At 44.0% G+C, this 20351-nt stretch overlaps 1 protein-coding gene across 1 annotated transcript; it reads right to left on the reverse strand.

The window, feature by feature from the left end:
* Window positions 1–279: 279 nt before the first annotated feature.
* Window positions 280–20227, reverse strand: LOC308268747 (NXPE family member 3-like; the record flags this gene model as incomplete). The annotated part of the gene is made up of 6 exons (XM_080703855.1): window positions 280–812; window positions 6612–6824; window positions 9926–10005; window positions 11662–12386; window positions 17807–17832; window positions 20167–20227. The coding sequence occupies 6 exons, from the start codon at window positions 20225–20227 to the stop codon at window positions 280–282; spliced, it is 1638 nt and encodes a 545-aa protein (XP_080559981.1).
* Window positions 20228–20351: the final 124 nt, after the last annotated feature.

Here is a 20351-nt window from a genome sequence, read left to right on the forward strand (position 1 = left end):
TATTTCATACCACCATATAATGTACAATTAATCCAATAAAAATTTCCCAGAAAAGTGAATGAAAAAAAAGTGAAATATGATCTCATTTATCTATATTAGATGTTTATTTGTGTGTTACATAGAGATGTGTGAAGGGATGGTCGTCTGAATGGTGAGCCCTGAACGGTGGATCTTGGCTAACTACTCTTCTCTGAATCACAGTTAATTCAGGGTCTCAGTGATACTCTCCATGGTTTCCCAGGATCCCCACTGGCACGACCTCAGAACCCTCAGAAGCACTCAGGCGGGGCAGATGAAGGAGAGGAGTAAGTCCACTTCATTGCGCACAATAAGCTTTCTTGGGTGGATGTTGTCCGGCAGGTCCAGGCTGGAGGTCATTTCCCAGGCATCCACAAAGGCCACATGGAGGCCAGAAAAGGCAGCTTGAAGGAGCCGGTTGACCTGCAGGGTGAACCAGTCACTGCCATACACGGATTTATACCCAGTGTTGGCCAGTTTGATGACCACGAGAGTCCCAGGCTCCCGGGCCAGCAGGGCCATCACAGCTGCCCGAATCCCTGCCAGTCGTCTCGCAAAGATGGATGGAGGGAAGGTGGTGAAGTGGGCTCCCAGGCCCAGCACCACCACGGTGTGGGGGCCCCCGGCCAGGCCCCCTAGCTCCTTGGCTATGGAGTGCAGGGAGGCCACTGGTGTTCGGAAGGAGCGCAGGGGCCAGCTGTGGGCCTGCCAGTGCAGCACTATGCCCCGAGTGGTGTCCACGGCCATCAGGGGCCCTGTCTGATGCATGACATGCAGATCCACCGGCTTCAGGGCTGTTGGATGGAGGAGAAAGAAAGTGTTTTAAGTTCACATGTGGCTCTGCTCCTGCTCCTGCTCCTACTGGCTTCTTAGGACACAAGCATTCCTTAATCCTACTGCCTCTCCCCCCCATGACTGCTTCTGCTAAACTCCCTGTGAATTTCTCTTTTTTCCCCATGGTGCCAGGGATAGAAGCCAGGGCCTTCCTTGTCCATGCTAGACAAGCACTTTACCATTGAGAGCTACGTTCCCACTCCTCTTTTGCTTTTAATTCTCCATCACATTAGACTGTCCTGTACTGGTTGACCTCCTCCAAAACCTTTTTCTTTTCTTTTTGCTCTCTCTAACACTATAATGTTCTATTTCCTTTCTACCTCTCTAGTTATTCTTTGCTCAATTCTGTGCTTATTTTCCTTGTGCTTTTCATGCAAAACATTCCCTAAAATTCTGTCCTTACCGTTGTGTTTTATTTTTCATCTACCTCATGGGAAATTTGTTTACTTCCCCCTCTTAAGTTCTTGTTTAAGAGCTCATAGCTTCCTGAACTTTAATGGACACTTCAAGGACCCAATAAACATTTTACTTTAATCTTTTGGTACTGGGATTCAACCTGGAATATTCTACCTCTGAGCCATACCCCAGGTAAAAGGTTTCTACCTCTACCAGGTAGAGGGATAGAGGTACCCCTAGGATGCAGGGTCTCACTAAATTGCTGAGGCTGGCCTGGAACCTGGGATCCTTTTGTCTCACCCTACCAAGTATGGGGATTATAGGCATGCATCACCACACCCAGTGTTCAACCCATATTCTCTAAGGTTTTACCATAGCCTTGGAGAATGAGTGACATGAGATAAGGGTGGAGACATGTAGGTAATGTCAGACCATGCAGTACCATGAAAATAATATTAGTTACTTTGATATTTGTCCCTAAGAACATCGGAGTTCACTGAATGTGAGAAATATGATTACTGTAAATATTAGCCTGAACAATTAAGTAAGAAAAAGAAATAAAGCTGGGTGTAGTGGCACAAGTTTTTAACCCCAATACTTGGGAAGCTGAGACAGGAGGATTGCAGGTTTGAGGACAACCTCAGCAAGTTAGTGAGGCCCTCAGCATCTTAGTGAGACCCTGTTTCAAGATAAAAATTAAAATAGGGCTTGGAGTGTAGTTCAAAGGTAGAAGGCCTATGGGTTCAATCCCCAGTTATGCCCCCATTCCCTGCCAAATCCCAATAGATAAATCTATATTGCAATTCTACAACTTGAATAAAACATATGAAAGTCCAAAAGCCATAAAACTGCCAAGTTTCTTTTAAAGAGTAGCAGAAGCTTGGCATGGTGGCGCACGCTTGTAATCCCAGCATTTGGGAGGCTGAGACAGGAGGATCGTGGTTCACAGACAGCCTCAGCTACTTAGTGAGGCCCTTTGCAACTCAGTGAAACCCTGTTTCAAAATAAAGAATAAAAAATAGGGCTGGCATGTAGCTTGGAGGTAGAATTCCCCCGGGTAGAGTAGCAGATATGTACTTCTTGTCTGCCAGAAATCGAGAATTATTACAAAACTATAGAAATGAAAACTGAGTGGTATGGTTGCAGGTATAGACAATAGATTCATTAAACAGAATGGATATTCCCCCCAAGCAAACCAACATATGGGCCCTGATTTATGATTTATTTACTGCAGAGCCATTGGGTAAGAATTGACTTCTCAATCAATGGTGCCAAGGCAATAAGATATCCAAATATTCAACTTGAATCAAAGATTTTTTTTAGAGCCAGGCATGTTGGCACACACTTGTAATCCCACTATTTAGAAGGCTGAGACAGGAAGATAACAGGTTCAACGCCAGCCTCAGCAACTCAGTGAGGTTCGTATCAATTTAGTGACCCTGTTTCCAAATACAAAGTAAAATAGAGTTAGAGGTATAGCTCAGAAGTAGAGTACCTCTGGGTTCAATCCCCAGCAACACATACACACATGCATACACACAAATTTTTTCTTAGAAGTAATCAGAGAAACTAAAAACACTGATTGATTACTATATGCCTATAATTTCTGCCAAAATTTTAAAATGGCACCATCAAATACTGGCAGGAATGTGAACAAGACATCCTGAAAGAAATGCATATCATTCTAAAATTGACAGAACTGCTGCTGGTGCAGGACCGTAATCTCAGCTTCTTGGGAGGCTGAGGCAGGAGGGTTGCAAGTTCAAGGTCAGCCTAAAAAATTTAGCAAGACTCCATTTTGGTGGGGAAAGAGGGAGAAAGCTGAGGATATAGCTCAGTAGTAGAGCACCCTGGGTTCTATCCCTAGTACAGAAAAAAAATATCTATAGAATCTGGTAAATATAAAAATATATATACTCAGCCAGGTGTGGTGGTGCACACTTGTAACCTCAGTACTTGGGATGCTGAGACAGGAGTATCCAGGTTTGAGGCCAGCCTCAGCTACTTAGTGAGGACCTAAGCAACTTAGTGAGATTCTGTTTCAAAAATAATGAATAAAAAATTGGGCTGGGGGTGTAGCTCTTGAGGTAGAATGCCTCTGAGTTCAATCCTCACTGGCACACATGCACACACACACACACACACACACACACACACACACACTCTGTGACCAACAAAACCACCATGAGAGCCAGGCGTGGTGGCACACGCTTATAATCCCAATACTTGGGAGGTTGAGACAGGAGGATCACAGTTTCAAAGCCAGCCTCAGGCTGGGCGTGGTGGCGCACGCTTGTAATCTCTGCGCTTGGGAGGTTGAGACAGGAGGATCGTGCAGGTTCAAAGCCAGCCTCAGCTACTTAGGGAGGCTCTCAGCAACTTAGTGAGACCCTGTTTCCAAATAAAATATGAAATAGGTCTGGGAGTATAGCACGGAGGTAGAAAGCCTCTGGGTTCCACCCCCAGTACCACCAAAAATAAAAAATAAAAAATAAAATAAAATAAAACAAAGCCAGCCTCAGTTACTTAGTGAGACCCTATTTAAAATTAAAATAATAAAATAGGGGCTGGGGATGTAGCTTGGAGGAAGAATGCCCCTGGGTTCAATCCCCAGTATCTCTCTTCTCTTCTCTTCTCTTCTCTTCTCTTCTCTTCTCTTCTCTTCTCTTTTCTTCCCTTCCCTTCCCTTCCCTTCTCTTTTCCCTTCTTCTTCTTCTTCTTCTTCTTCTTCTTCTTCTTCTTCTTCTTCTTCTTCTTCTTCTTCTTCTCTCTCTCTCTCACACACACTCACACACACTCACACTCACACACACAACACACACTACAAACAAATAAAAAACTATAAGGGATACATCCTGAGTAAATGCAGCTCATGTAAACTCTTTAAAATATGGTAGACACGGTAAATAAGTAATCCTGTTCATATTATTAAATGTTCAATGTAAGAGAAATGAGATACAAATATAAGTTCAAATCAACAGGGACACTAATTCTAAAATAATTTGGAAGCATCAACATGAATTCATGATTTTTGGTCATCTTTCATCTCTCTACCTCTTCTGCCTGCAGAATGACCTAGAAACATATTACGCAATAATAATGAGTACCCACAGTACCTGATACTCATTTCTAATTCCCCGCAAATCCTTAGAGAATCTACAAATTCTTAGTCTTGGGCAGAATAGGTACAAAGTGTGCCTAGGACACCTTGTGCCAGAAATCTAATGTAAAAGTTCTGTCTAAAAAGACACAGACGCCAACTTGGCAAGAATTGTGAAGATCTGAATATTAGTAAAAAAGAATGATTATACTGATTCAACTACGATGAATTTATAAAAAAATCCATCTGTCCATGATAATACTAAAAATAATAAAGTCATTTCTTACCTTTTTTGTGTGTATGTGGGCCTGAGGATTGAACCCAGGGGTATTCTACCTCTGAGCTACATCCCCAGACCTATTTTATCTTTTATTTTGAAACAAGGTCTCACTAAGTTGCCTCTGAGTTCAATTCCAGTACAAAAAAAAAAGAAAAAAAGAAAAAAAGAAAAAAAGAAAAGAAAAAAAATGAAGGAATGAAACAAAGTAGGGTTTTTTTGTTTTGTTTTGTTTTGTTTTGGTGGTACTGGGATTCCTGGAACCTCTTCAACCCTTCGACCTCTGGGCTACACTCCCAGACCTATTTTATATTTTATATTTTTATTTGGAAACAAGGTCTCTTAAGCCAGCACGGCTGGCTTGGGAGGCGCGATCCTCCTGTCACCGCCTCCCAAGCGTGGGGATTACAAGCGTGCGTCACCACACCCGGCTAAACAACGTGGTTTTGAAAAAACAATTCCACTCTAGGAATTTCCCTAAAGAATTTGGAAATTTATGTCTGCGTAAAAACAAGATGTTCTTTGGTAGGTGAATAGATAAACAGTACAAATACAGATGATGGATTTTTTTTTTTCGTGTATGTGTATGTGTGTGTGTGTGTGTGTGTGTGTGTGTGTGTGTGTGTGTGGTGTTGGGAATAAAACCCAGGGGCAATATACCTCCAAGATACACCCGCAACCCTATTTTAATTTAATTTAATTTAATTTATTTGTTATTTTAAAATACGGTCTTGCTAAGTTGCTGACAGCCTCACTAAATTGCTGAGGCTGACTGTGAACTTCCGGTCTCCCTCTCTCAGCCTCCCAAGTACAGGGATCACAGGCCTGTAACACCACAGCCAGCTGAGACAATGGAATATTATTCAGGATTATAAAGAAAAAGCCAACAAACCATGAAATGACAGGAAACTTAAGTGGGTATTACCAAGGAAATGAAGTCCATCTGAAAAGGCTACATGCTATGTGATTCCAACTATAAACATTCTAAAAAAAGGCAAAGCTTTGGGAACAGTAAAAATATCTGTAAAAGACCAGTGCTTAAATCAGGACTGGTGGCACTCACCTGTAATCCCAGTACTTGAGAGGCTGAAACAGGAGGATTGCAGGTTCACAACCAGCCTTGGCAACTTAATGAAAGTCTCAGCAAAGTAATACGACCCTGTTTCTAAACAAAACAAAAAATGTTTCTAAACAAAACAAAACAAAAGAGCCAGGCGTGGTGGCACATACTTGTAATCCCAGTACTTGGTAGGCTGAGACAGGAGGATCACAGGTTTGAAGCCAGCCTCAGCAATTTAGTGAGTCAATTTGCCACTTAGTGAGACCCTGTTTCCAAATAAAAGAATACAATAAATCTGGGGATATAGCTCAGAGGTAAAAGAAAAAATCCAGTGCTTTCTCAAGTCCTGTGATGTTTTTGTTTTCCATTAATCTTGACAATTTAGGGGAATGGAAGATTTAGATTGGGTTAATTTCATTTTGGAGGGACTGATAAAGGCACATTTAGCAGTGATAATGCAGTCCTTACTTGCTAAGAAAACTATCATTACAATGAAGCAGCAGATCAAAGCTCAGCAGCAAATAAAGAAGATGAGGATGAAGTCGAAGATGGAGATGGAGGAGGAGGAGTCATTAAGTTGGCAGAGACCAATTTGAACTTTAAGTCTTTTGCGTAATTATTTTATTTAAGAGACCTTATTTGGGAACTAAAAAAGGAATCTTGGAATCCTCATAACTTGTGTTATTTGAAAACTCTGTGCTGTCCCTGGAGCTCAGTGGTAACTAAACCAGGAAGGCGGCTCCATGGACACGTCCTCCGTGGAGGACAATCACATCCTCCCAACCCTGCCTTCTTCACTCCCTCACCTTTCACAGAGGCCTGGCATCCTGCCCCAGCTCTCCACCGAGCACGGGAGTTTCCTTCTTCCAAGCCCTCCCTGCTCTCCACACGCCTCCCTCCTCCCGTCCTCCTTCACAGTCACTCACAGGGTGCAGTGTCTCGTAGATATTCCCACCACTGCCGAAGCGTGGAATCCCCCATCATGTGCACGATGCGGCCCGCCAGGCAGCCCAGGATGCTGTCAGCGGTGGAGAAGGACTGCCCAGAACAGGACAGTGAGTGCCAGGTGTCTTGGTGGTAGAATCCGGAGGGCTTTGGGGCTGGAAGGCCAGGGCGGCATGGGGGCCGAGGGGGCAGAGCTGCAGGGAAGAGAAAAGCAGACCAGGCTAAATAATAAAAAGAGTTAACGTTAATGCCTTACAGTGCCTCGTGCACTTCTCTGTGCTGTACCTGTGTTCCTCATTGATGATTTTACAATAAAGTAGAGCTGGGTGTGGTGGCACGCACTTGTAATCCCAGTACTTAGGAGGCTGAGACAGGAGGACTGCAGGTTTCAGGATAGCCTCAGCAAGTAGTGAGACTCTCAGCAATCTAGCCAGATCCTATTTCCAAATAAAAATAAAATAGGGCTGGGAGTATAGCTCAGAGGTAGAATGCCACTGGGTTCAATCTGTTATGGTTGTAATGGCAGTGTGGGCTCTTCCTCGATTCAACTAAAATTTGTTGATTGGGAAACTAAAACTAATAGGCAGCTCAGTTGTAGCTTCAACAAAGTCAGTAGGAAATAGAATAGAAAAGAAAAGCAGTGTGTCTGGTTGACATGCTGGAGAGTTTGAAAATGGGACTCTGCCCCCCTCACTGACCCCGGCCCTTAAATACAGGTTTTCTTACTGGCATGTTCTTATCAACATTACTAAGGCAACTGGCTAGTAACATTTCTTAGCCAGGTGGTGCCTTGTCTCCAGGCAGCTCACTTACTAAGTGCAGAGGTCAATAATCTACTTTGATTTCACCTCTCTTGTGTTGGGCTATATTGGTTGCCCATCAACTTTGGGGGCTTTGAAGTAACACAGAGTTTACATTTCTCATGTTGAGGCTGGGTCACAAAGAATAGGAGGGAAACAGAGGTACTAATTACAGCTAGCGTAGTTGTATGTAATCTCTAAGACAAGGCATAATAAGGAGATCTTTTAGTTGTTTCTACAGATATGTAGGGCTAAAGGCTTCAGTTTCCTCCCTTTCTTTCTTTCTTTCTTTCTTTCTTTCTTTCTTTCTTTCTTTTTTTGTGGTACTGGGGTTCCTGGAAGCCCTTCTACCTCCGGGCTACACTCCCAGACCTATTTTTATTTTTTGGAAACAGGGTCTCTTAAGCCAGCATGGCTGGCTTCGAACCTGCGCGATCCTCCTGTCTCCGCCTCCCAAGCGCGGGGATTACAGGCGTGCGCCACCACGCCCAGCATCCTCCATGTATTTCTAAGGCTGAAGGCTACGGGTTAATCATTATGGCAAAGGGCAGAGAAAGAGGGAAGGGGGAGCTCTAAAGTATAGCAGGCAAAGGTGCCTCCTATCTCTTCCTGAGGGCCTGCTCAGCATCCAGACTCTGACTGCCTTTTACATTTTATTGGAAATTAATACCAGAGCAAATTTTTAATACTGGCACATGACCCCAGTAAAACACACACACACACACACACACACACACACACACACACACACACACGCATTATAAAAAAGTACTATTCTCTCCATTTTCAAGTGGGGACACAGGGATGCAGGAATGTTAATTAACCTGTGATTAAGAACAATGATTGAACCTGTGCATGGTGGAACACCCTGTAATTTCAGTACTTGGGAGGCTAAGACAAGAGGAACACAGGTTTGAGGCCAGCTTGAGCAACTCAGATCCTCAGGGAAGCCCTGTTTTCAAACAAAGGTAAAAAAGGGCTCGGGGTATAGCTTAGAGGTTTAGTGCCCCAGGGTTCAATCCTTATCCCCCCCCCCAATACCAGTGATTAGCAATTCTTCAAAATATCTAAAGGGGAGCCAGGCGTGATGGTGCACACTTGTAATCCCAGTACTTGAGAGGCTGAGACAGGAGAATCACAGGTTTATGACCAGCCTCAGCTACTTTATGAAGCCATCCTCAACTTAGTGAGACCCTGTTTCAAAATAAAGAATAAAAAATAGGACTGGGGGTATAGCTAGGAGGTAGAATGCCCCTAGGCTCAAACACACACACACACACACACACACACACACACACACACAGGAACTACTGTATGAGGTTGCACTCCTACCTGTGGGTCTACACTCAAAGGAACTGAAATCAGGACCTTGAAGACATATCTGCACTCCCATGTTCATTGGAGCATCATTCAAAAGTGACAAGACATGGCAACAACGAGTATCCATTGATGGATGAATGGATTAAAAAAGCGATTTTCATACACATACACACAGACACCTATGTACTCATACACAATGGGATATTATTCACTCATTAGAAAGAAATCCAGCCATTTATGAAAACATAGGGGAACTTGAAGGGCATTATACTAAATGAAATAAGCCAGAACAAAGATGAATATCACATGACCTCCCATATGTGGAATCCTTTTATTTATTTATTTTGGTACTGGAGATTGAACCCAGAAGCATTCTACCTCCAAGCTACACCTCAACCCAATTTTATATCTTTTTTTGTGTGTGGTGTGTGGAACCCAGGGGCTTTTCTACCTCTGGGGTACCCCCCCCAGCCCTATTTTATAATTTATTTGGAAATAGGGTCTCACTAAGTTGCTGAGAGCCTCACTCAGTAGCTGAGGTTGGCTTTGAACCTGTGCGATCCTCCTGTCTCAGCCTCCCATGTGCTAGGATTACAAGTGTGCGCCACCACGCCTGGCTTAATATCTTATTTGGAAACAGGGTCTTACTAGGTTGCTGAGAGCCTTGGTAAGTTGCTGAGGCTGGCTTTGAACCTGCCATCCTCCTGTCTCAGCCTCCCAAGTACTGGGTTTACAAGTGTGCACCACCACACCAGGCTCCATATGTAGAATCTAAAGAAGCCGAACTCATAGAAACAAAGAGAAAAATGGAGATTAGCAAGGATTTGGATGGAGGGAAAACGGGGAAATGTTTTTCAAGGTACAAACTTTCATTTGTAAGATAAATATGTTCTGGGAGGTCTAATGAATAACATGGTATCTACAGTTAGTAATACGCTATTGTATATTTGAAGTTGGCTAAGAGATTTAGTTCTAAGGGTTCCCATCGCACACAAAAAAGCAAAAACAAAAACCAAACCAGATGAAATGTTAAATATGTCTAGTGTTGCAGCCTGTAGTGCTGACCACTTTACTGGACTGCCTTAGCAGGTAGAAGCTAAACTCAGACAAGGAATTAACCCCCCTCTGAGTGTATTGCGACTCACCTGACCCCAGCACGTCCCAGCCCCACTCACCTAGACTGATGTTCTCCTCAGTGGCCAGACTGATCAGAATGGCAGAAATGCCCTGAGGGAGCAGCTTGTCAGTCACCATCCTGGAGAGACAGCAGAGCAGCTTTGAGGGAGGTGGCAGGTGGCGGCCTGAGTTGCTAAGGGCAGGAGTGGCTGAGGTGTCATTTCTACTCTGCCTGACTCCAAAAAGAAATGAGATTCCTATAGCATAATCAGGTTATTTATTTATTTTGCATGTGTGATACTGGAGATTGAATCCAGGAGTATTCTATCCCTGAGCTATATATACCCTTAGCCCTTTTTATATTTTTGCATTTTGAAACAGGCTGGCAGTGGTGGTGCAAGCTTGTAATCTCAGTACATGGGAGGCTGAGACAGGAGGATTACAGGTTTGTGGCCAGTATCAACAACTTAATGAGACCCTGTTTCAAAACAAAAAAATTATAAAATAGAGCTGGGTGTGGTGGCGCAGGCTTGTAATTCCAGTGCTTGGGAGGCTGAGACAGGAAGATCACACAGGTTCGAAGCCAGCCTCAGTTACTGAGTGAGGCTCTCAGCAACTTAGTGAGACCCTGTTTCCAAATAAAATATAAAATAGGTCTGGGAGTATAGACAAGAGGTAGAAAAGCCCTTGGGTTCCACCGCCAGTACCACCAAAAAAAAAAAAAAAAAAAATCATAAAATAGGGCTGGGGTAGCCGGGTATAGCAGCACATGCTTGTAATCCCAGCATTCAAGAGGCTGAAACAGGAGGATCGCGGTTCATGGACAGCCTCACCTACTACTTAGTGAAGTCCTTTGCAACTCAGCAAGACCCTTTTTCAAAATAAAGAATAAAAAAAAGGGCTGATAGCTGGGCGTGGTGGTGCACGCTTGTAATCCCAGCATTTGGGAGGCTGGGACCAGAGGATTGTGGTTCGTGGATAGCCTCAGCTACTAAGTGAGGCCCTCTGCAACTCAGTGAGACCCGGTTTCAAAATAAAAAAAATAAAAAAATAGGGCAGGGCATGTAGCTCGGAGGTCAAATGCCTCTGGGTTCCATCCCCAGACCCGCAAATAAATAAATAAATAAATAAATAAATAAAATAAAAATAAGTAAATAAAAATAGGGCTGAGAGTGTAGCTCAGATGTAGAATGCCCCTGGGTTCCATCCCCAGTACCGCAAAAATAAATAAATAAAGAAAGAATAAATAAAAATTAAAAAAATAGGGCTGGGGTGGAGTTCAGAGGTAGAGTACCCCTGGGTTCAATTCCCAGTGCCACGCACACAAAAAACGATTGTGTCCCATTCATTTTTTTTCAGCTTTTTCTTCCCTCGGGTTCTTTCTTTCCAGAATATAAACCTAATCACATGTAACGTATCCAATAAGATCACCTCATTCTTCATTATAACCTCCACCTGTAGCTGAAACTCAGAATCCTTTCCTTTGTACAACTGTGTGTTTGTGGTACTGGGGACTGAACCCGGGGGAGTTCTACCACTAAGCTACACCCTCATCTCGTCTTAGTTTTTATTTTGAAGTGGAGTTTTGCTAATTTTACCACCTGCACAGGCCTTACACCTGTGATCCTCGGGTCTCAACCTCCCAAGTACTGGGATTCCATGCTTGTTGAATGAGAGTAAGAATAACTGAATGCTGTCTGCGGTGGAGGGCCATGGCATCCCAGGATCAAGACGGAGAAGAAGAAAGAATGTGGCTTCGGGCCGGGACGCACATCCCAGCTTCTGGGTGTCTTACCGTGCCAGCAGGGCCTCCTCGTGCGGTGTGGTCACCTTCAGGTAACTTCCACTCGAGTGACCAACTAGAGAGTTGCAGGGCAAGGTAGGGGGTTGAGCGCAGAACCAGAGCTCCCCCGAAACCACATCCCTGTACTGGCAGGTAGGTCCATGAGCTCTAGTTGAGTGAGGGTCAACATTGCAAATCACGGTCTCTTCAGGCCCTTCCATGCCCCGGAAATACCCCCTAAAGTCAACGGTGGCCCCTTTGTTTTTCCAGATTCTCCGCAGAACCGCAACTGCCTCACTGGAGTGGATCAGCCGCACTTGCACCTGGGCCCTCCCGGCCCAGAGCAGGGGGAAGGACAACAGGTACGTGCCGTTCTCCACATCCTGGACATTCCCGGGGACCCCTGCTTTCAATTCTGGGCTCAGCAGCCGTGCCCGAAACAGATCCCCACCGTGGGTCTTGGGCCTGCCTCGGTGGTCCCTGGCCACAAGGACGGCCTCCAGGTAACCTCCCAGGACGTGGCTGTCCTTTGCGGGACCCCTCAGGTGATAGGTGGAGGTCTGGGGGCTGGTGGAAGCAAGAAAGTCCCCCCCATCTCCTGGGGTCGGAGGCCAGTACAGAAGATGGGTCAGGTTGGTGAGCTCCTGGGGGAGAGGGATAGGGGATTTATATACTTGGCGCGGTCCTGGAGGCCAAGGGATGGTGCTGCCAGGCCAGGAAACTCTGAAGTACAAGACCTGGGGGGAGAGAACAGAGAACCAGTCACTGGTATGAGCTCTTCATCTTCTTTTGGGAAAAGATTCCAATTCACCAAACAACCCCGCTCTGCCTGTGGGTCTCAGGAAGGGCAACTGCCTGCCTTAGACATTGTATAAAATGGCACGGCTCCCGTGGAAAAGGCTACGGCAGTTTCTCAAAAATTTAAAATAAGCTGTGAGTAGTGGCTCATGCTTGTAATTCCAGTACCTAAGAGGCTGAGACACAATGATCCCAGGGTCAAGGCCAGTCTCTGCAAGTTAGTGAGGCTCTCCACAACTTAGTGAGACCCTGTTTCAAAGTAAAATAGGACTGAAGGTGTAGCTTAGAGGTAAGACACCCCTGGGTTCAATCCCCAGTAGCACCAAAAACAAAACCAAAAACAAAAAATCCAAACAAATCAAACAGAAAATTAAAAGTAGAATTACTATGTGATGAAGCAATTCCCTTTTTGGAAACATACCACTGAAGACTGAAAGAAGGATCTCAAAAAGATGTGGGTCCACCCATGTTTATATCAGTGTCAATTACAACAGCTCAACCATAGAAGCAGTCCCAGTATCCACTGACGGATGAATGGATACAGGAAAGGTGGTGAATTCAATCTGATTCTGGCAGTAAAAAGGAAGGAAATTCTGACACATGCTGCAACCTGGATGAACCTTGAAAAGGTGATGCTAAGTGAAATAAGTTGGTCCACCCACCCTCAATAAATAGCATATGATCGCACTTCCTGAAGGTAATTATAGTTGTCAAAAACAGACACATTGCTGGGTATGGTAGCACATGCCTATAAAACCCATTACATGGAAGGCTGAGACAGGAGGATCTCAGGTTTGAGGCTAGCCTCACAATTTAGCGAGACCCTGCTTCAAACTAAAGACTAAAAGGGGCAGGAGGTACAGTTCAGAGGTAGAATGGCCCTGGATCCAGTTTCCAGTATCAAAAAAGAAAAGAAAGAAAGAAAGGGAAAAAAACATATGCATAGAGTAATCTTGTTGCCATGGCCTGAGGGGAGGAGGAAGAGACAGGCACAGAGTTTCAGGGGGTTTTGTGTTTGTTTGTTTGTTTGTTTGTTTGTTTTTGGTGTTAGGGATGAAACCCAGGGACATTTTACCTCTGAGCGACATCCCCAGCCCTATTTTACTATTTATTTATTTATTTATTTATTTATTGCAGTACTGGGGATGGAACCCAGGGGCATTCTACCTCTGAGCTATACCCCAGCCCTACTTTTTATACTTTATTTGGAAACAGGGTCTCACTAAGTTGCAGAGGGCCTCACTAAGTAGCTGAGGCTGGCTTTGAACCTGTGATACTCCTGTCTCAGCCTCTTAAGCAATGAGATCACAAGCGTGCACCACCACACCTGGTGTAGTTTCAGTCTTGTACGGTTGAAAGAGATAGAAAATGGTGATGGTTGCACAACATTAGGATGCGTTTAATACCACTTCAAAATAGTTAAGATGGTAAATTTTGTGTTATTTCTGTTTCACAATACTAAAAATAGAAGGAAATAATGAGAGGATAAAGGGAGAAAAGATTTCAGGGTTCACCAGGACTTGCCATAGCAATGACATTACTTACGTAAGCACTGATAAGTTTGAAGCAAGGCCCAGTAAAAGATGCTGGTGACTCAGGTTGCGTGCAATTGTTATTAGTTTAATATACTGATTTGTCCTTTGTCAATACATGAGTTGATATCTTTGAGCTTTCTTTTGCTTTGTTTCCTGATTTATTCCTAACAAAACCCCCTTTTGAAAAGTTGCAGCGTCTTCCAACAGAACCATCGAGAAAAGGAAACCTGTGTGTCTTTAGAGATAAGTTATATGGGACAGTACCTTTGTCAGTTTTAAGACCTGGAAAGGGGACCGAGTATGGTGGTACATGCCTGTAATCTCAGTACTTGGGAAGCTGGAACAGGAGGATTGCAGGTTTGAGGCCAGCCTCAGAAACTTAGCATACCCTGTTTCAAAAAAAGAAAGAGGGTTGGGGGTATAGCTTGGAGGTAGAATGTCCCTGGGTTCAATCCCCAGTACAATCCACAATTCCCCCTCCCAGAGAGAGAGAGAGAGAGAGAGAGAGAGAGAGAGAGAGAGAGAGAGAGAGAGAGAGAACACAAGCGAGCACTGGAAAGGAGAGCCATTTGTCCTGGAGCAGAAATCTAACATTCTGGAGAAAGAGAAGGCATGGGCCACTTAGATTTCCATCTCCTCTTCAAGCTACTCTTTTGAGTTAGTGTTCCAGACTCCCTTTTCTTATACTCCTACATGGTACAATTTTCTCACTCACTTTCTAATAATGACAATTCTGTTTCTGGATTAGAAGTAGGGAAATGGAGAGTTTCTTTCAGCCTTCTTCTCCCAGATGAAAATCACTGGTTCAAGCTCTGTTAGTGCATAGAGACAAGTTGAAAGAGAAATACTCACCCAAATTGCAATGCCTAGCCCCACAAGCACAAGCTTGCACCACTTGAAATGTCTGGTGAATTGTTTATTAGACATCTGGTATGGAATTGTTTATTAGACATCTGGCACGTGATCAAGACCCTATGTAGAGAATTTTAAAAATCCAAGGATCAATGATAAATGATCAATACAGAAGCTGTATATTAGTAACTGCAGTTTTTAGAATGGGCATTTATTTAACTTGATTAAATAATTCAAAGTAATCCTCAGCAGCACGACCCGCAACTAGAACACCCAGTTCCTGCCCCATCCCTCAGGGACTCTGATCATTGAGTCTACAGTTTTCTGGACTCTCACAGATCCCTGAGTCTTCAATTCTGGCCTTTGACATGATCGTCCTTCCCAAAAGGGGCTGATTTCCTTTCAACAGGGGATAGGGATTAGATGATAACATTTCAGTAGTGTGGAGTTAGATACTGGCTCACTTGTGGATACTTGTGGGCCCCACAGGATGGGTGAAAACCTAGGCCAGGAAGGAGTCAGCCACTGGGAGTCAGGAGTATGTCGACTGCCGCATATTTGAACGTCAGTAATGAAGGGTGTGAGACTGTGGAGCAAAAGAAACTCTCGTCATTGCTGAGTGAAGCAGTAATCAAAAGTTTCCCAACAAAGGAGAGCCAAGGGTCAGATGGTTCCACTGGTGAATTCTACCAAACATTTAAAGAATGAGTGTCAGCCGGGCGTGGTGGCGCACGCTTGTAATCCCCCACACTTGGGAGGCTGAGACAGGAGGATCGCGCAGGTTCAAAGCCAACCTCAGCTACTTAGTGAGGCTCTCAGCAACTTAGTGAGACCCTGTTTCCAAATAAAAATATAAAATAGGTCTGGGAGTATAGCTCGTAGGTAGAAAGCCTCTGGGTTCCACCCCCAGTACCACTAAAAAAAAAAAAAAAAAAAAAGAATGAGTGTCTGTCTTTCTCTAACAAGTTGAAGAGGAGAGAGCCCTTCCAATCGAATGAAGCCAGCATTACCTTGATATGAAAGCTAGAAAAAGATACCACACACTGGGCGTGGTGGTGCACGCCTACAAGCACTTGAAGGCTGAGACAGGAAGATCAAGGCTCAAGGCCAGCCTCAGCACTTAGTGAGATCCTATTTCAAAATAAAAAATAAAATAGGGCTGGGGGGGGATCTATCTTGAAGGTAGAACACCCCTGGGTTCAATCCCCAGTTAAAAAAGAAAAAGAAAAGGAAAGAAGGAAGGACACCACAAGAAAAGAAAAAAACCCAACAACTACAGGCTAATATTCTGAAGAATATAGATTCAAAAGGCTTCAGGAAGCACTACATTCCAAAGGAAACTGCCCTCCATCGCACACTTAAAGATTCAGACACCATGTTCAGATAGTGAAGGGTCCAAGAATTGCCCACCAACCCAAATATCGAAGGACTCACAAGAGATGTAAGAATGCAAGCGAGGTTTATTGTCCCGGCTAGCCAGGGGTCGAGACCAAGACACTATGGCCGAGGTTCGACCCCTCCCCACTCCACGCTCTGAATTTTATAACCCTAGGAGGGAGTGGTTACACATGAGGGAGTGGTTACACACGTCAGAGCCCGCCAACCTTAGAATACAACCAATCAGATACAAGGACAAACAAGTACAACCAATAATTTTAAAACATGCATCCACACACGTCAGAGCCTGCTCTGCCTTTCCCACCCACCTTGGCTGGGCCAGGCTTATCTCTGCACTGAAGAACAGATTATCTCTGCACTGGAGAGCAGATTAGCCTGGCCTTGTTTGCTGATCTAGCTCAGAGATATGGGGATGGGGTCCCATTTACAAAGACCTTGGCCGGCAAGCTGGAGATTAGAGGCTTTGACCTTGTGGGTCCCCTACCCTTGTCCTTGGATGGATCTTGATTTTATTTCCAATCCTACCCTACTTCTATCTTAACTATATTTTAATACCTTATTTCTGATCCTAATATGGGAGAAGACTTCTCTAGTTAACTTCTCATATAGGGGGGGAAAGCACTTCTTCCAGCCTGCTTTCCAGCACCCCTACATTAGGACTTATTTCTGAGATGCAAAGATGGTTCAACCTATAAAAGTCAAATAATGTGACACACCACATTAACAGAATGAAGCATAAAAACCACATGATCATTTCAGCAAATGAAGAGAATTTGACCAAAAACACCCTTTTATGATTTTTTTTTAAATTTTATGTTTGTGTGTAGTACTAGGATGGAACTCAGGGGCCTTCTAACTCTGGGCTACACCCTCAGACCTATTTTAGTTTTTTTTTGTGTGTGGTGGTACTGGGGTTCCTGGAAGCCCTTCTATCTCCGGGCTACACTCCCAGACCTATTTTATTTTTGGAAACAGGGTCTCTTAAGCCAGCGCGATCCTCCTGTCTCTGCCTCCCAAGCGCAGGGATTACAAGCGTGCGCCACCATGCCCGGCCCCTATTTTAGTTTTTATTTGGAGACAGTCTCACTAAGTTGTTGAGAGCCTTGCTATGTTGCTGAGGCTGGCTTCAAGCCTACAATCCTCCTGTCTCAGCCTCTCAAGTACTGGGATTACAAATGTGTTCCACCATGCCCGGATTCCCTTTCATGATTTAAAAATGTCAACAAACCAGCAATATAAGGGCATTACCTCAACATATTAAAAGCCATATATACAAAGCCCACATTTGGTATCTTACCCAGTGGTAAAAAAACTGAAAGCAGTCAGGCATTGTGGCACACATCTGTAATCCCAGTACTTGAGAGACTGACACAGGTTCAAGGCCGGCCTCAGTAATTTAGTGAGGTTCTCAGCAACTTGAGGTCCTCCTTGCTTCAAAATAAAAAATAAAATAGGGTTCAGGTTGCAGCTGAAAAGTAGAATATCCCTGGGTTCAGTCCCCAGGACCAAACACAAAACAAATCTGTGAGCAGAGTAGGGATGTAGCTCAGTGGTCGAGCACTTGCCTAGCATACCCAAACCCTACGTTCAATTCCCACAACTAAAATAAGAAGGAAAAAAAGTGATTGAAAGCTTTTTATCAGCCGGGCGTGGTGGCTCACGCTTGTAATCCCAGCTCTTGGGAGGCTGAGACAGGAGGATCACACAGGTTCGAGGCCAGTCTCAGCTACTTAGTGAACGGAACAACTTAGTGAGACCCTGTTTCCAAATAAAATATAAAATAGGTCTGGGAGTATAGCCTGGAGGTAGAAAAGGCCCTGGGTTCCACCCCCAGTACAAAAAAAGAAAAAAAAAAAAAGAAGGAAAGCAAGCAAGCAAGCAAGCTTTTTATCTATGAGCAAAAACAAGGCCAATTCCCACTCTCGCCACTTTAATTCAACATAGGACTAGAAGTCTTAGCCAGAGCACTTAGGCAAGAAAACGATAGTAAGTAGATGGCTTCCAGATTGGAAAGGAAGAAGTAAAATGTCTTTATTTTCAGATGACACGATATACTATGTAGGAAACCTTCAAGACTACACTTGTTTCTTCAAACTAGGAAAAAAGTTCTATAAAGTTGTAGGATACAAACCCAACATAGAGAAATCAGCCCTCCAACTTCTACAAATGTTATTTTGTAAAACTGATATCCACATAAAAAGAATGAAATTAGAACCTTATCTTACATCATACACACAAAACAAAAATGGTGTAAAGACTTAAGCATAAGACCTAAAATTGTAAAACTCCTTGAAGAAAATACAGAGGAAAACTTCATGACATTGGTCTTGGCAATTGAAATCAAAAGCACAAGCAACAAAACTAAAATAGACATGTAGAACTACATGGAAATCACAAGTTGCCGGGTGTGGTGGCATACATTTGTAATCCCAACACTTGGGAGGCTGAGACGGGAAGATTGCAGTTCGCAGACAGTCTCGGTTATGACTTAATGAGGCCCTTTGCAACTCAGTGAGACCCTGTTTCAAAATAAAGAATAAAAATCTGGGCTGGGGGTGTAGCTCAGAGGTAGAATGTAGAATACCCCTGGGTTCCATCCCCAGTACCACAAAAATTAGGAGAGAAGAGAGAAGAGAGAAGAGAGAGAGATGGATCTGCTGAAAATCTGTCCTAGAACTCTAGACTCAGGCCGTCTAAGGACTACTATGAACCCTCTTAGTGCCTAAGAGCTAAGGCCACCTAACCCAGTGACAATCAAACTGTTGGTGAGGATGGAGGACCATCAAGTTAAGGAGAATCCAAAACATCCCTGGGCCAAGCGGCAGTACATCAAATGAGGGGTGCATGATACATTTTCAGATTATTGTTTCTAACAGTGTCTGTGTGGGGATTGAGCAAATCTGTAATATGTAAATGCAGCTAAAATTATGAGATCCCACAGGAAAAAGAAAAAACAAAACCAAAATTGTGAGTCCCATAAAAATATAAAGAAAAGACAACAGCAATGATACAAATTTCCAGCTTCCATCCATTTGAAGAAAGGATGTTATGCAGAGGAAGGACATAAGAGTGATTTGGAACCCCAGCTTGTATTATAAAACTCCAGACACACTCCCGTTTCACCTCTTTTCCTGAAGCACAGGGATCTTAGCTACAAATTCAGTCCACCCACTCACCTCTTTTACCTCCATTAAACTCTTAAAAATTCCAAGCCTGTTTCCCTGTATCTGTAATGTTAGACCTCCCCCAAATTGAAAGCTTCCAATGCCAGCTTATGCAGTCCGGTATCTGCTTCCAACACTGTTACCATATCATGTTTATTCAACACCTTATCAAACCAGAGACAAACAGGACAAGTTTGGGACAGAGCCAGGAGAGGGGACAGACTGATCTCTGGCTTCATAAAAGGGTTTCCACCTACTTTCTAAATTTTATCAGCCCTCCATTCCCCTCTGTAATTGGGAGCATGTGTCCCCCTCAGGACTTTCTTCAGGGGGCCAATAGAAGACCCAGAAATCCAGATCATCATCTTGTAGAAATTCTGGACACCCTCCCCACTCAGTAAACCCGTTTCACTCCTGGATTAGACCACAGGCTTCACATTCTGCCCAACACAGTCCCAGGACCTTAGGAAATACATTCAGCTAGTGCAGACTGAAAAGCAGCAATCTAATTATGTATAGATGAGGCACAGGGCAAAGTCAGGAAACCCCTCACGAATGACAGCAAAGCCATCCCACGAAGTTTGTTCATGGGCCACAGTCACACACAAATTTGAACTTCCTGTTGGTTTTTGGGTGGTGATCAGTGTGCCTGGTTTCCCAGCCAGCACCATGTTCAGGATCAACTAGTTGACTATCAGGCATCAGGCAGTGATCAGTGCAAGCAAAAAAGTGGAACGGGATCCACAGCAACTGGCCTCACTGCCACCTACCAACGCCACTGCCCTCTGCCTTCTGGCTCAGTTCCTGGGCCATAGAACACAGGGAAGCCATTGGTGGGCTATAGAATCACAGCATCAGCACTGTATTCCAAGATTCTGTAGTATTCTATGGTATAGCACTGCATTCCAAGATACTTTAGCAACCATACCTGGATCTACTGAGCAGAAAAATGGCT

The sequence above is a fragment of the Muscardinus avellanarius genome (assembly GCF_963383645.1).
Source record: "Muscardinus avellanarius genome assembly, chromosome: 10".
Classification (NCBI taxonomy): domain Eukaryota; kingdom Metazoa; phylum Chordata; class Mammalia; order Rodentia; family Gliridae; genus Muscardinus; species Muscardinus avellanarius.